This window comes from Rhineura floridana, chromosome 1, assembly GCF_030035675.1.
Source record: "Rhineura floridana isolate rRhiFlo1 chromosome 1, rRhiFlo1.hap2, whole genome shotgun sequence".
NCBI classification, from domain to species: Eukaryota; Metazoa; Chordata; class Lepidosauria; order Squamata; family Rhineuridae; genus Rhineura; species Rhineura floridana.
In genome coordinates, this window is record NC_084480.1 from 183,778,909 (window position 1) to 183,798,511 (window position 19,603).

General features: G+C 39.0%; 1 protein-coding gene across 7 annotated transcripts in view; it reads left to right on the top strand.

The window, feature by feature from the left end:
• The window catches only part of SLC12A7 (solute carrier family 12 member 7), a 180,964-nt gene that overhangs the window by 22,505 nt on the left and 138,856 nt on the right, over positions 1-19,603 (top strand). For 2 of the 7 annotated variants that reach the window (XM_061588744.1, XM_061588761.1), the window contains one exon: positions 496-656. The exons of 4 other annotated variants lie outside the window; for them this stretch is intronic. Coding sequence is in view for 1 of the 3 variants with exons in the window: in XM_061588724.1 (XP_061444708.1) it covers positions 16,365-16,404 (40 nt within the window). In the remaining 2 variants the exon portion in view is untranslated. Of the gene's footprint in view, positions 1-495; positions 657-16,185; positions 16,405-19,603 lie in introns of those variants that run through there. One more of the 7 variants, XM_061588724.1, reaches the window with a different exon arrangement.

The following is a 19,603-nucleotide window of genomic DNA, read 5'->3' on the forward strand; positions in this document are numbered from 1 at the left end:
TTTAATGGGTTTAACTGCCTGTTAACTACTGACAGTCTCCCAGCCTGATCTTTCTCACAGGGTTGGTGTAAGGATAAAATTTTAACATCTCAACTTACTTTTAGCATCTTAGTATGCTAGTATATTTGTATTTTAGTATGTTTTAATTGTTCTGTAAATGGTTTTAATTGTATTTTTGCTGTCTTGCTTGTTGTGAATCGCCCAGAGAGCTTTGGCTATGGGGTGGTATAGAAATTTAATAATAATAATAATAATAATAATAATAAAATGGAAAGGGGAGGAACCATGTGCACTACCTTGAGCAACTTGGAGGAAAGGTGGGATAGAAATGCAATAATGATTAAATATTGTTGCACGCCTCCCCAATCTCCGAGTGGTGAGATTTCAGGGGTCCCTGCTCTCCTCCAGGGTTTGGTTTCCTTTGGGGAAGAAGGTCAGTGGAGACTGCGGTGTCTTCAGCAGTCAAATATCCAGTTTTTTCTATCTGTGTTACAGGAGGCATCCTATAGCCATGATGCACAGAGCCAGCCTCTCTGTCTGCCTCCAGTCTCCAAGCATTGTCCAGACACAACTAAATCTACAAGCCTCTGCTGGGCTCCAGGAAGAGTTTCAATGACAACTTCCTGGACCATTCACCATTGCTGAGCAACTGATAGGTACATTATCTTACCTGGCCACTCTATTTGTTTATCAAAGGAGAGACGCATCTGAGCAGAGTGAGTTCCTCATTCCATGGCATAAGATTCCAAATCAGGAGCTGGAAAGGGGACTCACAGGGATCATCCACTCCAACCCCCATGCTCATAACAATATATTTCGGCTGAAGTATGTGGACCCCAGCCTCAGCCAACTTGCTGACCTTTATAATAATAATAATAATAATAATAATAATAATAATAATAATAATAATAATAATAATAATAATATGCAATGTAGTAGTGGTGGGGATGCTAGATTGTGAAGACAAAAGGGTAGATAGATTGAGGAGGGGGGTTAGTGCTTTTAGGCCTTGGGAACTGATGATTGGGTGAGTGTGCACTTCAGGAATGAGAGTGGAGCAGAAGACAGATTAGTGCATGCACACACACACACACCACACCTGCCCCTCCTGCAAGCATTTGCAGGCATGCATCCATTTGGGCACATGGGACAGGAGAAGCCCTCAACTGCCACAACATCTTGGAGAAAGAGATTGGGAGGGGTGGAGTGTAGGTAGAAAGGGGGAATGCTGGCACACACAGTTAGCCTCAGAGATGGGGGACGAGCAAGTCCTGAGTTTCCACTGTTCCTTAGCTCCGTCTGGGCTGAAGGTGACATCTGGGCGGCCTCGCAAATAAGAATAATTTTTAAAAGGAGGTGGCAGTGAAGCAGGAGCCAAGAAAGGCAGGCAGGCTGGCTGCCAAGAAGGATGGGGGAAAGCAGCCTTTATTCATTTTGCTTCATGAAAAGCCCTCTCATTCTGTGTATGGACATCAGCAGCAGTGGCTGTTCAAGGAGATGGGAGTCTGTGATACTAATTCCCTCTTCTTCCTGGAAGCTCCACCCTCAGCCTCCTTTGGCATCTGCCATATGTTTTAAAGGCAGATGTTTGCCCTTGGCGTGCCTAAAAGATGCTATGGTGCTTTAGCAAAAGTCCTCCCCTCTCATTTGGAGTAAGGGAGCGGTGTCATCTGTAGCGGCAGTGGGGAGCAGACAGCATCCAGGGAGTGAAGACTTAAAAAAAAGAGTAAATAATTCATTTCTTTAATGTTCATGGCTCCCTCTGGATTACTTCACGGCCCCCGTGGGGGTCACGGCCCCTTGGTTGGGAACCACTGCTATAGTAAACACTAAAAAGAACTCCAAAAACAATTGTGGAATAATGGCACTGACTTCTGCAGAGTAGTTTCCAGTGGATATGAGGAGTGTCTCAGTTTGCACAAGATAAATCAGTGGGAGGTGAAATATATTATAGCAAAATTCTAGGTGTGCTGTATGTTTTTAATTGACCATGCCCACTTTTCCTTAAATGGAGTGGTTTAAGCATAACAGGCTGAACACATACATCTTGGGCAGGCCAAGTTTGTTTTTTTCCAACAGTTAGAGTCATTGCTTAAGTAGCAACATATTGCAATCAGTCTGATTTTACATCAAACTGCAATTTCAGATTCAACTGTTAATGCACCCAAAATAGGAATGGAACATAACCTCCAGTTTGAAACACAAAAGGCTGTCTTCATCATCCTATGACATTGACCAATAAAAAGGCTTTGAAATTAATAAAAATAAATTTGACATGGATTTCTAGGATGAATAATGAGAGAAATACAATTTTCTAGGTTAGATTCTCTGTAGAAACAGTAGTGACATAGGAAAGAAGTAAGAAGAACACCAACAAACATACAAAAATGTAATTCTCCATTTTTGGAGATGGCAGGTGTTGCCACCACTCACCAATTTCCTTGGTTTTTAAAGTTTGATAGAAATATCTGTTGGCTACACGTACATGCTTAAAATGCTTAAAACACCTATTAGTGAATATATATTCATTTGAACAGTGGAGGAAATTAATTCTGGAGAGTTTATGACCTTTATTTTGAGAAAGGCAGCTAGAAATAACCTGTTCACAACATAGATAATTGGATAATGACCTCATGTACAAAGGATCCAGCATTACCCGCTGAGTCACATTACCTGGCAAGGTTACTTTTAGATGTGGTAATAATTGACATCAGATGTTCTATTCAATACAATTTCCTTCATCTTTTCCAATAAGGCCTTTGTATGTATTAAAAACCCTGCAGTGTAGTCTCTATTTGTGTCAATTAGCGGCAGAAGGTGAGACAGAGGCACTAACTAGGATTCACAAATAACTTCTTTATTGCTGGTGTGGATTTTGAATTATGCTGGCCAGTAAAAATGGAATGAAGAGAAAAGGGTTGGTGCTTGAGATATTTTATCAAAACTGTGCTCTCCCCAACCAGTAACAATGTTGTATGAATGAAATTGAGATTTTGTTCCCCTTTATGGTGCATTAAACCTGCTACTTTTAAATTCTGCCCAATAGTGGGGCTTGCCCTGGTCAATAATAGTCCCCTCTAATTCATTTAAAAACTTCCTCCTGTCTTTTTTGTTACCACTGTGACAAAGTTTAAATTGTGGACATTTTTACAAAAAGTTAAGAAGGTTAATTTTTTAATTGGGCCTGCAGAACTTGTGTCCTACTAAGTCAGATACAGCCCACCTGCCATGTATTGTAGCCCCTATTTAGCAGTCATTGGCCAAAACAGGTAGCCCCAAGCATCACACATGAATTACAAACTGAATTCGGTTTGATATTTTAAAGGTTGCACTGTTCTAAATCCATCTAGATCTGATATTTGGTGTTATGTGAAAGATATAAAATAATGAAAGTGTTATAAACAGTTATAGTAATCAAAGAAATAGAACATAAGTAAAATATAAAGGATGATGGGGGGAGAGACAAGGGGGGCAAATGGGCTCCAGTAGTGATTGCTTAGCACCTGGTACACCTGTATGTTAGCTTGCTCTTTAATTTTGTGACATCAGCAAGCATCTCGTATATTGTCTGAAATAATTGTATGTAAGTTTGAAATACCAGATTTGTATCCTACTTCTCCAGGGAGCTCAGAGAAACTGTTTATCTTTGCAACAACTTGTGAGGTGAGTTATTCAAGGCCCTCCCACTGAGTTTCATAGCAGAGTGGGGATGGGGGGTTCCCATGGCTGTGATAAAACACTCTAGCCTAGATACGCATAATTTGTGATCTGCGAGGCTGAATACAGCCCACCTACTATGTAACGCCACCCACCAGGTGCTTCGTAAGTGTATTGCTTGTGCTGCCTGTCTGGGACAGTAAAACTGTGTGTGAGCTCAAACGTGAACCTGGCATTCCATAATGAATAGGTAGTGCTCTGTGTATGGTTTGATGGGTCACAAATTATACATGTCCGTTTCAGCTACTGCATCACACAAGTTCAACACAGCAAACATTGTATGTCTAGTTTACTACATGAATGTAAATGATCTTGTTTAATGGGATGCTTTGAAAGCTCATATTCTCAAGATATTTCTCTCTCTCTAGATTAGTAAACTTTCTGCACTGAGTTTCTCAGTATACGATCCAGTGTTTTATATAATCATTTCATAGCTGGCACTAGATGTGACATGTGCAGATTAGTTTTCAGAACATGATGCTATTTGCAGACAGCATATCTAGTATTGTAATCTCAGTGATCACAGACTAACATTTGTACTTTATTGGTATTGCTCGCATATATAGAAATAATATGCTCCTTAGATAGCACATAGAAAAATTAAATCCCATCTTACATACTTGTTGTACCATCTGTGGTATCAACTTTGCCAGCCCCACCTTCGAATGTTATTGCTGTTTTACATTATATGATATATATATAGATTCAAATTTTGAATCAGACATGGATTTTTAAGTCAATGTTTTTGCTAAAATTGCTTTTATAGCATTGTTCTGTTCTTTTTAATGTCACACATGGGTTATAAGCAGAAGATCCCAGGATGAATCCCAGCATTTCCAGTAAAAGGATGTCTGATATCAGACTTGGGATGGGCTTCTGCCCGAGAAGCTAACTGCAGGCTATGTGGAAATGCTCTTAACTAAGCCCTCACTTCTTTTCCCTTAGGAAGCTGTAATTTTGAATGGAGGAATGTTGAGGCATGGGGGGCTTAATCCTTTCCCCACCAGTTGTTTTCTGTACAAATCCACTAACATCAAGCTCCACCACTATAGCAGTAGTCTCCAGCAAGTTGCAAAGCTGTTCCCTAATACGCTTCAGGAAAGATCACAAGAAATCTGCCCAGTTGGACTTCAGAATTTTTTTCTTTGAACAGATAAGCATCCATGCTGTTTAAAACATTTATGGTCCCTTATTAAAATGTTAACATTTTAAATGCTATAAATTCTTCAATAAGAACGATATAAATAATTAAGGAGCCAAGAGAGAGGTGATCCACAGATACAGAACATGGGCATTTCTCTCAAGTTATAACCTTATCACAATGTAAAACATGATTACTTCCACTAACAAAGCTAAATTTAATAGTAATAGAGAAGGCTGACCTATGCCATTTCAAGCCTTGGTCATTTAGATTGCTTCTTGCCTAGCTTGGCCTTCTCTGACTAGCTCTCATCCCAAGACCTTGGAAACCTTTCCCATCGCTACCGCCTAAAATCTTTTCTCTGGATATGCTGGATGTTGAAACTGGGTAAAACACTTGCTCTAAGTTACCTAGAAACACTTCACATGAAAATGTTATTGCAAATATTAACATTCTATTTCCCTTTTTGTGGGGTTTGAACCTGTAACTTCGTGGATATCGACCTACTAAGTATATTGTTTGAGTGCCATCTACGCAGCAAAAACCACAGAACTTATCTGACCTTAATCATTTGCTCTACAGGTTTAGGGTAGTCTTATTATGTGTGGCCTGACAATGGTATTAATACTTACTAGGGTTGCCAGGCTCGGCCTGAGAATGATTCTGTATCTTTAAGAGAAGAGAAAATTCAGCCAAGTGCAGGTTTTCTTGCAACACTGTAATGGGAAAAACCACAAGGTGGAATTCTCCCTTCCCCCTGCACAACTTTTAAAGATACAGAAGACCTCTTGGTTGCCAGGCCTAGCCTGTTGTCTATACTTACCTATTGTCTACTGATTGTTGTAGTTTGCCTCTACCAAAAGAGTAATAACAAGAAACCCATTCTAAGCATAGCTACTTGAAATTGAGTTTTTCTGGTCTCATGAATTTTGGGATTGCAGGTGTAGCAATTATATATCTATTTATGTACAAAAGGAGATATTGATCACTTGCTAGTTTTTTCCGTTTGGGTTGCTTTTGGATGTGTAGTGGGATCCTGTGCATATTTTCTTACAAGTAAGTTGTACTTAGTTTAATGGAGCCTGCCCCCAAATAAAGATTCTTAGGATTCCAGACTTGTGGAGCATGTTTTGAGTTTAATATTTCATTTTCCTGTTTTTTTAAGAATAATACAGAAATTATTCTTATTTAGACTTGATGGAAATAAGCAGAATAAGTTTCTTTTTAAATTGCTCTGAATGAAAATTAGGAGTGCCAGGTAATTAGTGACCATGTGATACTGGGTGTGTGTGTATATGGGTCAGTAGTGTTGTTCTTTATAAATATTGGGGTGCTGACCAATGTTTGTGTTTGCAATATGTAATTGTAACATGCATTGTTTGGATTGTGTGAAACTGTGGGAATGGGAGTAGCTGAGGTCTTATAGGAAAAAATACAGAGAAATCACTTTAAGCTTTGCATATTGTTGTAGACCACAATCCTATGCATGCTTGCTTGGGAATAAATCTCATTGAATCCAGTAGGAATTTCTTCTGAGTGAAGCTTTATAGGATTGTGCTATTAGAAACTCCAGTTTAGGGCTATAGCTCAGTGGTAGAGCACTTTGTTGTATGAAAAAGGCCCTATGTTTGTTTGTTAGATTTATATCCTACCCTTCCTCCTAGTAGGAGCCTAGGGTGGCAAACAAAAGCACTAAAAGCACTTTAAAACATCATAAAACCAGACTGAAAAATATAGTAAACAGAACATCTTTAAAAACATTTTTTTAAAAAGCTTTAAAAACATCTTTGATGGATCCAGGAGCACTCCAGACTACAGACCTGTCTTTCAGAGGGAGTACGACAGCATCCAAAGCAGGCAACTGACCAATTATCCAAACTCGGGAACCACCAACCCACAGCGTCTCTGTCTTGCTAAGATTCAGATTCAGTTTATTGGCCCTTATCCAGCCCACCCCCAAATCCAGGTAGTGGTCCAGGGCTTGCATGGCCTCTCCTGATTCAGATGTTACAGAGAAATAGAGCTGGGTATTGTCAGTGTACTGCTGACACCTCGCCCCAAATCGCTTGATGACTGCTCCCAAGGGCTTTATATAGATGTTAAACAGCATAGGGGACAAGATGGTGCCCTGCAGCACCCCACAGCACAACTGCCAGGGGCCCGAAAAAATCACCCAATTCTGTTCTCTGAAAATGACCCTGGAGATAGGATCAGAACCACTGTAAAACAGTGCCTCCAATACCCATCTCACCAAGTTTGCCCAGAAGGATACCATGGTCAGTGGTATCAAAAGCCACCGAGAGATCAAGTAAGGATAAGGGTCGCACTTCCTCTGTCCTTCTCCTGATAAAGGTCATTATCAGGGCGACCAAGGCTGATTCAGGCCCATAACCAGGCCTGAACCCAGACTGTAATGGGTCAAGATACTCTGTTTCATCCAAGAGTACGTGCGTTTGCTGCACTACAACCCTCTCAATCACCTTCCCTAAGAAGGGGGTATTTGTGTCTAGAGATGTGAAGGTCTGGGGAAAAAACTGGAAAAATTCAGAAAAAAATGTTTTTTTCCCATTTTTTTCTGAACCCGTTTTTGTTTTATTCTGAAAAATTGGAAAATTGAAAAAATGAAGAAAAAATGGATTATGGAATGTTTTATTATAGCATGGTGAATAAAATGTTTCATTGAATCTTGGTCTAACCCTTTTCTCAGTTCTTTTTATGGGAATGGATACTTTATGTCTGCTTGACACTGTGGAGGACTAGCAGAGACATACATAATTTTCTTTGTTATTAATGTTGATGGTTTCTTAGGGTTTTTTTAATTGTTTTTAGCCTGCTCTGGCAAAATGAAAGAGGTTCCTTACAGTTCAGGTGTTCCTTACAGTAATAATTGTTTGAACAAAATGTACTTTTAGTATACCAAATGTGATACTTTTATGCCAAACCAACTTGTACGTAATTACATTGTATGTTCCTGAAGTAACAAAGTGACTTTCAATCTATAAAAAGTGCTAATATTGCATTTTTTCAATTTTTCTGAAAATTTCAATTTTTTTCTGAACCCCCCCCCCTGGGGGGGGGAAGGTTTTTTCCATGGCTTCAAAATTTCTGGAAATTTTACATCTCTATTTGGGACTGGGCTGTAGTTGTCTCAAACCATTGGGTCCAGGGTGGGCTTTTTCAAGAGCAGTCAGATCACTGCCTCTTACAGGGCAGCTGGAAACAATCCCTCCCACAACCATACATTGACCACACCTTAGATCCGCTCAGTCAAACCCCCTCAGCAAGCTTTAATTAGCCAAGAAGGGCAAAAGTCGAGAGGACAAGTTGCTGGCTGCATTGTTGCAAGCACTTTGTCCATGTGATCAGGCTGCATCACTGAAACTGTGCCCAAGAAGTTGGAGCAGATGTTGCACTGGAGACCTCACTGGGGACTACAGTAGATGTAGATGGATGCAAGCAACTTTACCCTCAAAGTGCCTTGCAAACAATTCATAGTGGGCCTCCAAAGGTTCTTAAACTCCATTTTCTGGAGTTGATGTCATCAGACCTCTGACAATACTGAAAAGCTCCCCTGGCGGGCTACTTGAGGATGCAATGGTGTCAGAGCAGTGGGCCTTCTTCACTGCCACACAGTAGGCACAGTTGTGATGTTTTACTTGTGCCCGATCAGCCTCACAGCATGTCTTTCGCCACTTCGCTCTAGCTGTCATCCAGCCTGTTTCATTGTCCTTAGCTCACTGGTGTACCAAGGTGCAAACCGGGCTCCACAATGTTGGAGAGGGCGCTTGGAGGCAACTGTGACAAGAGCCTGATTCACCTCATTTTTCCACAGTGTGACAAGGACTTCAACTGGGTCACTTGTTCTATCTACTGGGAACTCCCCCAGGGCATCCAGGAATTCTGTGGATTCCATTAGGTTCCTGGGCAGACCATCTTAATTTGTCCACCACCCCTGCAGGGAAGGATCGAAGCCATAAGTCTAAACTTCACCAGGAAGTGGTCTGACCATGAGAATGGGGTGACATCCACCCCCCTATCTCCAGACCACCCCTTCCTCCATCTGGAGCAAAAACCAAGTCAAGGGTGTGCCCTGCCCTATGCATTGGGCCAATGACAACTTGAGACAGCCCCATGGAGGCCATGAAGTCCCGAGCTGGAACACTAGAGGCAGCCTCAGCATGGACATTGAAATCACCCAGGACTATCATTCTGGGCTTCTCCAATACCACAGCTGAGATAGCCTCTACTAGCTCAGTCAGAGAAGTTGCTGGGCAGCAGGGTGGACGGTACACCAGTAGCAACCCTAGTTTACTGTCTCCTTGGCCCAACACCAGGAGCAGGCCCTCACAGCAGTTCCAAGACAGAGTGGTTTCCTGATGACAGAGATGGAAGTTATGTAGACCACAGCAACTCCAGCCCCCCATCCCTGCAGCCTGTGCTGGTGTTGCACCAAGTATCCAGGTGGGCAAAGCTGGGTCAGATCAACTCCTCCCAGTTCACCCACCCAGGTCTTGGCAACACACACCAAATCGGCACCTTTCTTTGTTGTGCCACATTAGACATTGCTAAAATATGGACTATAGATATAGCATGTTTGTAAAATCCTCTTGATTTTTCAAGTGCTTTCTTCCAGTCCTCGAAACCTCTAAAAGAGAACACATCTTGTTTTGACATGTGTGGTTGGAAATTTCAACAAGTATAGCAGAAAGCTACATCAGTTGATAGAGAATACTCTAACCATTCATATTTCTGGAACTATTCTTGTCAGTATTCTTTGGGTATGAATAAATAAACTGTTGAATTGTCTCACCCTTTTCTGAGAGATCCCCAGGAATACCAGACTTAAGAGCTTGACTTTGCCTATAGCTACAGCCTCTTTCATTTGTGGTCTGTTCCTTGTTCTGATTCTTCATGAACTAAATTACTTTGATGATGACAGTAAGCTCCTGAGCTTGGCTTTAATGCTGCATTAGGTATCTCAGTTTTAGACTCCTCCTGAAAAATGAACTTGTCCATACTGCAAGTTTAGGGAAAGCAAGAGAGAGAATAAGTACTTTCGGATGTGTTTGATAACTCTTCCTTGAGTCCCTTCTTCTAGTCTTGTTCCTGACCTTTAGATTTTCCTTTCTGTTGGACAATATAGGGAAAACTTTTTATCTGGCTTATAAAGGACTAACTAAGCAATTGGAAACTAATTGTGGAAATCAATTAGATTTTTAAACTGGTTACTGGCTTGATTTGTCTGTCTAGAAACCCTGGAAAGGCCTCATGCTGAGCTGCACGTACTGGGAAAATCAGAAATTAGTTACAACCTAGTTGGCTAGCTAGCCAGATAATTGTAGTGTACACAGCAATATTTCTATTCCTCTACGACTGTTTTCATCCTTTGTCATCAAGTGCTCATGAAAAAGAAGAAAAAATAGCCACTATGATTGTGAGTATAGTGAGTGCTTTAAAAGAATAAAGGGTAACTTAGGGCAGCTTTTTTTTTAGATCACTTTTAAGTTATCTCTTTATTTAACCCTTTACCCATAAGCAGCCAATCCTGCTGTACTTATTATAATAACTGCAAAATACACAAACTCTTACAATTCTTACTGCAGGGAAACAAACATTTTTCTTTATAACTGGCTGGGTAGAGAACAAAGCCGAAACTGAAAAGCAGAGCAAAGGAAAGTCCAAGGGGTTGAATCTAACGCTAGCCCATAATACAAAGTTCTAATATTTAACTCTTCAAGAATCATGTTACTATACGACTTCCGGGAAGGGTGACTTAGCTTGTGCCTGCTTTTGAGACGGGCTCCCGCCTCACAAGAAGCTTATTCAGATATAAATCAGTCAGAACATTTTTTTTTTGACTAATGAAATTTCTCCCGGGCAGGGAGAAACGTAGAGATCAACCTCAAAAGCCTGTTTTTGTTGGGAGGACTGGATTTCATTAATTTATGAGAAAAGGTCCAGCCAGCAATGCCGGACAGACTTCCGAACAAGCTCTATCTGATTAATGCGATACGTTTATCTTTTCTTCAAAGAGAAAACGGACTAACAGGCAAGCACCCTTCTTTCTTTTTTTTACTTGGTTTAAATTGTTGCAGCAAAAAGAGATTTGTCAAATGAATCAGCTTTAAAGAACTTCTGGGTGAGCTATAACTCTTCTCTGTTATTCACGAAATTAACAGCTTATCTCTGTTTCTATTGCAAAAAGCTGTCCTGGAAGTGCATTCTAAAGATATAAACAGAAGAGGGATTTCTATTCCGAGGAGAAAAAAATAAAAAATATGAACTTTGGAACATTATATTGTCTGGGACTATTCTCTTTTTGGTCTATTTTATTTTGACGAATCTGCTTCTTCACGACGCCACTAACTGTTTTGATGCTGGGAACTAAATTTGTTTTGTATTCTTGAACATAGAGAGATAAGGCAGGCTGCTCTGTTTATACTGTGATGTCATCAAGCCTGGTATATTAACCCAATTGTTGCTGAAATAAGAAGTGGTTCTTCTTTATTTTTGTTTTGTTTTGTTTTCGTGGTTTTAAAAATGGCAATCAAGAAAGTGGCTGAGAATCTGGAAGTAATTATGTTTCAGAAAATGATGGATGAGATTGAGATAACGAAACAAACCCTGCGACAGGGCAGTAAGGAGCTGAAAATTGAACTGAGCAAAATGACGCAGGAGCTTAAAGAAATAGGGGATCCTGTGAGAGAGGAGAATGAGATCAGAGATGAGAAAAGAAAAAATAAAGGGAAGATACAAGCCCTGGAGATTGGAACAAATGTGGAATTGGAAAAAGATCTGGAGTTTATGGATATTAGAAATAAAATCTACTGTTTGGAACTTAACGTTATCTCTGAAGAAATTAATGAAGATATTAGAGATAAAGTTATCAATGGCTTGGATAATTTTCTGGACTGGAATGACGTGATGGAGCTTGATATAGAGAAAATCTATGGAATTAACTGCAGCCATGTGACAATGGAAAAACTCTCAAGAGATGAGCCAGTGCATTTTGTAAAAAAGAAGAACAGAGATATGACTTTATAACAATATTTCAGCAACTTATTCAGAATCGATGGCAAGAAAATATTTGGGATAGAGGAAATTCCCATCAGACTCTTATTATATGACTATGGCTATGACAGCAAGATTATTATGGAATACTGATAATGGAAGATTGGACACTGAAATTACTGGACTTAACAGGACTACTGAAGATGGAAGATGGAATTAATATGGATAATGGAATAATGGCTATTGAAATTATTGGACTTAACAGATTTGATGAGATGGATTAATCGACATGTTTATTTGGAGAAAAATTGACAGATATATTTCTTAAAGAATTGAAACCTCTCTTTGACTTTTTGTGGAAAGAATAAAGTAATGGCTATGAGATTTGATGATTAATTAAGATAACTACTGGAGGAAAGTGATTTTATAATGTAATTTAAGAGACAGGATTGTTATATATTGTAGACCTATAACTGATCTGCGACAAATGGGAAGTCAACATTTTATTTTTTTTGTTTAATCATTTTTGTTTTGTTTTTTGTCTTTGAATGTTTTATGATTTTGTTTTGTTTGTTTTATGAAAATTTGAATAAAAATTATTGTAAAAAAAAAAAGAATCATGTTACTATACATGCTGGGTTTTTTCAAGGTCACTTAAGTAATTATGGGATGATCGTAATCATGAAAAATCCACCCTCAAAGAAAGTCTTGAGTGAGCAGGCTATTTTGGGGCTCTTCCAGATGAGCCTTTTGTTGTGCACTCGCCCTGTCTTATTCACTGAATTTTTCAGATTCCTATTCTTAAATGGCTCCTGTTCTTAAAGCAAGCTGTCATTCTTTAAGTGGAGGTTGTCATTGCCTGTCATGTCACAAATTACAAAGAATACAATTTCTCCCCAAAATCTTGGGGGGTGGGAAGCACAACTCTGGGAGGTCAGTGCCCCCATTTATACCCCCCAGCTACAAGGCCGTAGATGGACCAATATTGTAAGGCAGCTTCTCGTATTCCTTCAAATAATACCATTCAGGATATTTAATAGTCATCAAAGAACCTCTGTAGTGGATTACATAGATTTTTTGGGGGGAGGACTGACTGCAGTGTAGTTGATTTTTCTCTCAAATATCAATAATATATTAATTGATGATTGATTGAACATCTGATAGCATTTATAGCTAAAAACAGCATAAAACATGAATATTTGGGAGTCCTCTAGGAAAGATGTTTCAGAGCAGTGGGCTTGCTAACTTCTATAAGGGTATAAATGAATAGAAAGGAAACGTTGATAAGATACCATTGTGCGTCACCCCACTCTCTGAGCGTTAAGAGATTTCTAGGGGTCCCTGTGCTTACTCAAGGGTTTGGTTTCCTTAGAAAGAAGGTTAGCAGAGACTGTGGTGTCTTTATGAAATATGGTTTATTTATTTACACACATTCCAACCTGAGCTTAAATTGGAGGGATTCAAAGCATCAGCAGCCCAATAGATCTTTCTTTTCCATCAGGCTTACAGGAGGTACCCTAAAGCCATGGTACAGAAAGCCAGCCTCTCTGCCTGCCTCCAGTTCCCAGTCTTTCCTCAGACTCAACTAAAAACACAAGCCTGTCCTTGGCCTCAGGAAGGGGGGGGGGCTTTCCTGCAGAGTTTCAATAACAATAGAATCTCCCTGGCTCATTTGCCAATTAATGGACACTTGATAGACCCATTAACTCACCTGGGTGAGACTAACAACATTAGACTAACAAAGGGGACTCATCTGGCCAGCAGAGCTGGTTTCTCACGTCCAGGTGCAGGGTTCCAAATCAGAGACTGGAAGGGGACTCATAGAAATATCCCCAAACCCATAACAATACCTTCTGATTATATTGCTTGGAAGGTTTTTTTGTACGTGTTAAGGTTTACAAGAATAACTAGAACAATATATCTCAAAACAACCAGAGTGGACTTCCTCAGGTTGTAAAAATATTTTTGAGGCTCTCAAAGATGTAATTTAGGACCATTTTAAGATGATAAGGTCGTTGTATAGTGATTTTCACAATCTCCTCATTTTTTAATCTGTTTATTATTTCACGCTTGGGGCTATCATAAAGATTCACTTCAAATTTGCAGCCACCAATGTGGGTAACTATTATTTATATCAATAATATTTATATACAGTGTTATAACCAAAAAAGAGAAAAATACATCAATAAAAACAGAATCTATCAGTGAATGATAAAACACAACAGTGTAATGTATGTTATGAGCCTATGAAAGCCTTCTTAAATGGGTAGGTCCTCAGGAGACATTTAAAGCTTGCCACTGTTTCCACCTCACAAACATTATGTAGGAGGTTGTTCCATAGAGTGGGCGCTGCTACTGTGAGAGCCTGCTTTCAGGATTTCATAAGATGGCATTCTGCCAATTGTGCTATGATCAGCAAGGCTGTCTTGGAAGATTGGAGAGAGAAATCAGGGATATAATGGGAAGGTGCACCTGGCGTCAACACTGTTATCTTTTCGGCGCCAGGTCAAGACTTTCCTCTTCTCTCAGGCATTTTAGCATGTGTTTTACATTTTAAAATTGTTTTTTAAATTGTTTTTAAAATATGTGTTTTAAATTGTATATTTGTTTTATTGTTTTTGATTGCTGTAATCTGCCCAGAGAGCTTCGGCTATGGGGCGGTATACAAGTGCAATCAATCAATCAATCAATAAGGTGTTTTGCTAGGTTTGCTTTTTTGGCCCCAAGGCGTTCAGGGCTTTGTAGATATATTGGCAATAAAACTTTTAACAAGGCTTGGTAGCTAATAGATAGGCAATAGCTAACAGACAGCTAACTGAATGTAAAAGTGGGACAAAAAGTTTACAAATCACAAGGAAGACGGGGAAGCTTTCTCTCTGGCAGAGCAACCTTTTGTCACAAAAGGCTCCTTATATGAGCTGTGAGGACTCCTAACACCTTGAAACAAATATATGAATTGGCCTTGACAGAAAGCACTTGCCTTTTTCTATGCCCTGATCATTTCAAAAGGGAATATGCAGGGTTCCATATACTCTTTGTACTCAGGCTCTCCTCTAAACTTAACAGTGCAACCCTGTGCATGTCTGCTAAAAAGAAATTCAATGTAGTTGAGTGGGACTTATTCCCAGATAAATATGTACACTGTACGGGATTTCAGTCTAGCTCTCCCGTCCCACTTTCCAAATCATCAGCAGTGATCTTTCTGGCAGGCAAGTGCCCAGATTCCTCATACTGTTGTGTGCATGAGAATCTGTGGACGAGGGTACTAATCCCCCATTGACATTAGAAGAGGGCTACAGCAGCGTTTCAGACACTTTCCTGAAACCAGCTAACCAGGAAGGAGATGGGCTGGGAAGAGGTTGCTATGGCTAAAACCTCCCATATGTTCCTTGACTCTGCAATTTCTATGACTGCAGCCTCCAAAGTGCCTATACTAATGCTAAACATGTGCTGCTAAGAGAAAAGTGCCTCTGACCTTGATTGCTGCAGGATCTTCTCCCTCCTAGGAACTTTCCATCCAAACACCTTGCCAGTAGTGTAGTGGCAAATTCAGAAGTGCAGGGTGCCTTCATCACAGTCATAGCCACGCCCTTCCCCCTTCTTTTGCTAAATGAGATCCTTGTTAATGCCTTCTCCCACAACAACAGACCTCTCTAGGAGCCAGTAAGCATGAAAAGGAAGTGTTAGCTATTGACAAGAATCTTCTCAGTGGCTGACTTACCTCCTTTCACTCTGACTGGTTTCAATCAGCAGGAAAGGACAAGGAAGCATGTTAGAAGACTCTTCTCAGTGGCAAACACACTCCCCTTTTACACTGATTGGCTCATAGGATGCTGGAGACACAGGGACCCTGGTGAGACCCTGCTCCCCAAAAAATAAAAGGTCTAAGACCCCCCAAGACTCTGGACGACTATACCCCTGCACTACGCACTGTCCCAAGAGCCACTAAGAGCTAACATAAATTAAAAATAATTTACTTCCTCTTTAATCCCCTGGATTTAGGATTAAATATTTTATCTATGTAAAATGTTGGTTTATGTATAACATGGCCTACCTGTTATTTGATGGTAACTGCTTTCATATGCACAAGGATGCCTTGTCTGATGGAAATAGTTCCTTAACTGAGACATCGTCTGGTGCAAACAGCTAGTTGATTCTAGATGTAATTTAAGGCTTTATACCTGGCGACACTTGATAGAGATGTAGACCCTGCCCTTGTTCCTCTGTGTGTGGTGTGTGTGTGTGTGTGAGAGAGGGGTATTTATCACCGATGAACATCTCTCTCAGCTTAATCTGTTGGAGAGTACTGCTGCTGCACGCAGCTTGGCTTTGTGTCACATGCATACTTTAAACTGCATGGAGCTTTGATGACTTGCTTCAGGATTAATCCACTACTATCGGGAAATGGGATTTGAGGTCTTGTACAAAACTAGAGGGCAACTGTCAGTTTAATGCTGTTTCACTTTTTAACATTTGAAGAGTTAGTCTTCTGATTATGAACGAACAGGATTATGAGGAAGGTGGCCCAAGCCCAGGTGAGTCTTAATTTTTAATAAAGAAAAAGAGAGAGAGAGAAAAAAATCAAGTGTTTTGTAAACTGCTAGTTGTTCCTGCCTGCAGAAGTCAATAAGCTTCTTCAGAGGATTCAGAGATTTATTTCTCCAGAGTTTTTAACCACATTACATTATTTTTTTTGTTCAGTCCATTACATTGTGTTGGAAATTCGTAGCAGTGTATTGTAAGTCAGTGTGTTTAATTTTGATGATGCAGTATCAGAATCCTAATTTACATAAAGTAGATTAAGTACTTTTTATTCTGTTCCTTAGTATAATTTTGGTAAATGGAAGTTTTTGTAGCTAATTAAAAATGTCATTTGAATTTAAGTGCCTATTTTAAAAAAATTAAAAGTTTTATCAAAATGTACATCTATGATAAACTTTTTCAGAAACCAAGTATCTTGCAGTGCACTTTAGAAATACTCCTGCATGTAGTGATACATTAAAATGTAAATCTTGTATTGTCTTGATTTTTGAATCTTTGTTTTATAAATTGAAATCCTGAAAAAAATGTTACAAGTTAAACAATTCATTGATATTGGGACCAATATCAATCAAAGCATTGGATATTCATAAATGCACTGGAGCACTGAATTCACCTTGTGCTTCAGATTCTCAAGGATTGTGGGGTGCAGATCATCATTCAGGAGATGACTTTGTGGAGTCAGGAAAATAAAGAACTGCACAGTTAGGGTAGTGGTGGTGGAATTTTACTGGTAACTTCTAATTCATGCTGTGTTGAATTTTGGATATTTAAAGTAAGTTCAAGTGAGAATATTGGAGGAGAGCAAAATGCTATGAGCAAAGTTAAGGGGACAGTCCAGTCTCCTGTTGCCCTTCTTCTGTGGTCCCTACTACCATCAGGAGCCCAACTGGATTTAGATAGCTGCAAGTGCGGGGACTTTGCATGTGTCCAAAGAGCTTTGGCTATAGGGCAGTATACAAATGTAATAAATAAATAATAAATAAATGCGTTTAGGGAAAGGACTGGATTATACTCCAAGACTACAAGCTGATTTTTTTTGGAAATGGAATTTGGGTTGTTAATACATATGAAATAATGAAAAAGGCTGTGTACTAAATATATATTTGCATATTCTCTACTGTCCTAACTACAAGTTAATGGTGTTTTCAAGAAACGCTTTGCTACATCTGAAGAAAATAATGGCTGGTCACTTTCTTCAGTGCTGGGTACAAGTGTCCAGAACAAGAACAAATCACTCAGTATTGTTATAACATTAACTCTTTGTTTTCCTCAAAATCTCACGTGTGTGATTTCTTGGATAACATAAAATTAATTGCTAATTAGAAAGTATAAGTAATATGGGTTTCTTTAAAATTTTGTGAACTAAGTTCAGAGCCCCTTTGAGAATATAAGATGAAATACAAAGCTAAATGCATAAGACAGTCTTGCAAGTAAAAGTATTCAGAAATTACTAGCCCATAAAAAATTCCGCTAGCTTTTTAACCTACACACATTTGCACCTAAGCTGACTGTGGCACATTGACAGGCAGAAAGAAAATAGAAAGAGCCAACTTTCTTGCAAAAACTTCCTTTACCTGAAGATTGATTTTTCATTGCCGTAATAAACAAATTGATGAGTGGCTATTTACAAGCCTGAATTAAAATGTAACATTTAATTCACAGACATTTTGAGTAGCAGGTCAGGAATCAAACATGCTTGCTTTTGTATGACCTGATTCTATTATCCTCTGGTGGGGCAAATGAAAGTTCAGGATTGGGTGCAACAATTGTTGTTTTAGCACAGTTTTGTTTTTGAAATATTTATTTAAAATCATTTATATACTAATTAATATTTCAAAGATCTCTAAACAGTGTACAGTCTAAAAACAATGTATAATTAAAACAAAAATACAACTTAAAACCAGTAAAAAAAGCAAAATAAAAACACATAAAAGCATATAAAAACAAATAAAACAGAAATATTGTGGTGACCTCAGAAGTTGCATGACATAAGCCAAATCAACACTGAATGCTAACAGTTACTTATAGGCAGAGCTTGGAAAAGTTACTTTTTTGAACTACAACTCCCATCAGCCCAATCCAGTGACCGTGCTGGCTGGGGCTGATGGGAGTTGTAGTTCAAAAAAGTAACTTTTCCAAGCTCTGCATAGGTTGCACTTGTATGGCATTCTGATGGCATTGTGCAGGCTTTTCCAGGAGACAAGGCTTTGAAGAGGGACATGTGTTGCTTTATATTTATTTGGATCTTTCAGTTGAAAATTTTTCTGCCAAGATTTTTTGCGGCCTTGAAGATTGTTGATTTTAACATGTTACTGTCTTTAAAATTTAACAGTTGTATTGTTGGTTTTAATTTGGTGTGGTTTTAATGCCATTGGTTTGCTTGTCTTTTTGTAAGCTGCTTTGATGATGGCTCAGAGTGGAAAAGTTATGTTTATTTACATATAAACAGAAAAACATCATTGCAACTATTAATTTCTACTCATGAATGTGCTGCTAATATACTTGGTGCTCTGAAGTGTATTGTAAACCCATTTTCAAAACAAATGAAGTGTTTTGTTAATCAGCTTGATAGGGTAGCTTCACATGTACACATGCTTACATCTTCCATGGTGATTGTCAGTGCCATATAAGGAGTTAATTTGTATATGAGCCAGAAGGTAGTTGAGGTCATGAGTCTTTACCTAGTGCATTGTTCTCTCTGTCTCAGATATCATAAGAAGGAAAGTCCATTACTAAACCCAGTTTCCACTGATATATTCTTGTAATCAGACTTTGAGATGAGTACATTCAAGAGAAAGTGATTTGAGAGAACAGCCATTATTATGTTGTCTGTTGTGGCATGATTTACTTTCTAGTGTCTAGTTGCAAGTAAAAAAGCTCATGTAATGCTGAACTGTGTTAATTGTCAGCTTTAGGTATACAAGTTGCAGAATACATATATGAATTTTCACACAAAGCAATGTTTGGCCATGTAGGTAAAATAGTATGTATGAAGCATACCTCAAGAGTACTTAAAACTGTAATGTGAACATTTACTTAAATTGTAAAAGAAATCTAGAGCTGTTATTTGCTCGTGAAATGGTACCTCAGAAAAGAATCCACCAGTACAGCTAGTGTAACTTTAAGTTATAACTTGAATGGAAAATACACTTAGACAATTGCAGTACAAACTTGCCACTAATATTCTTTATA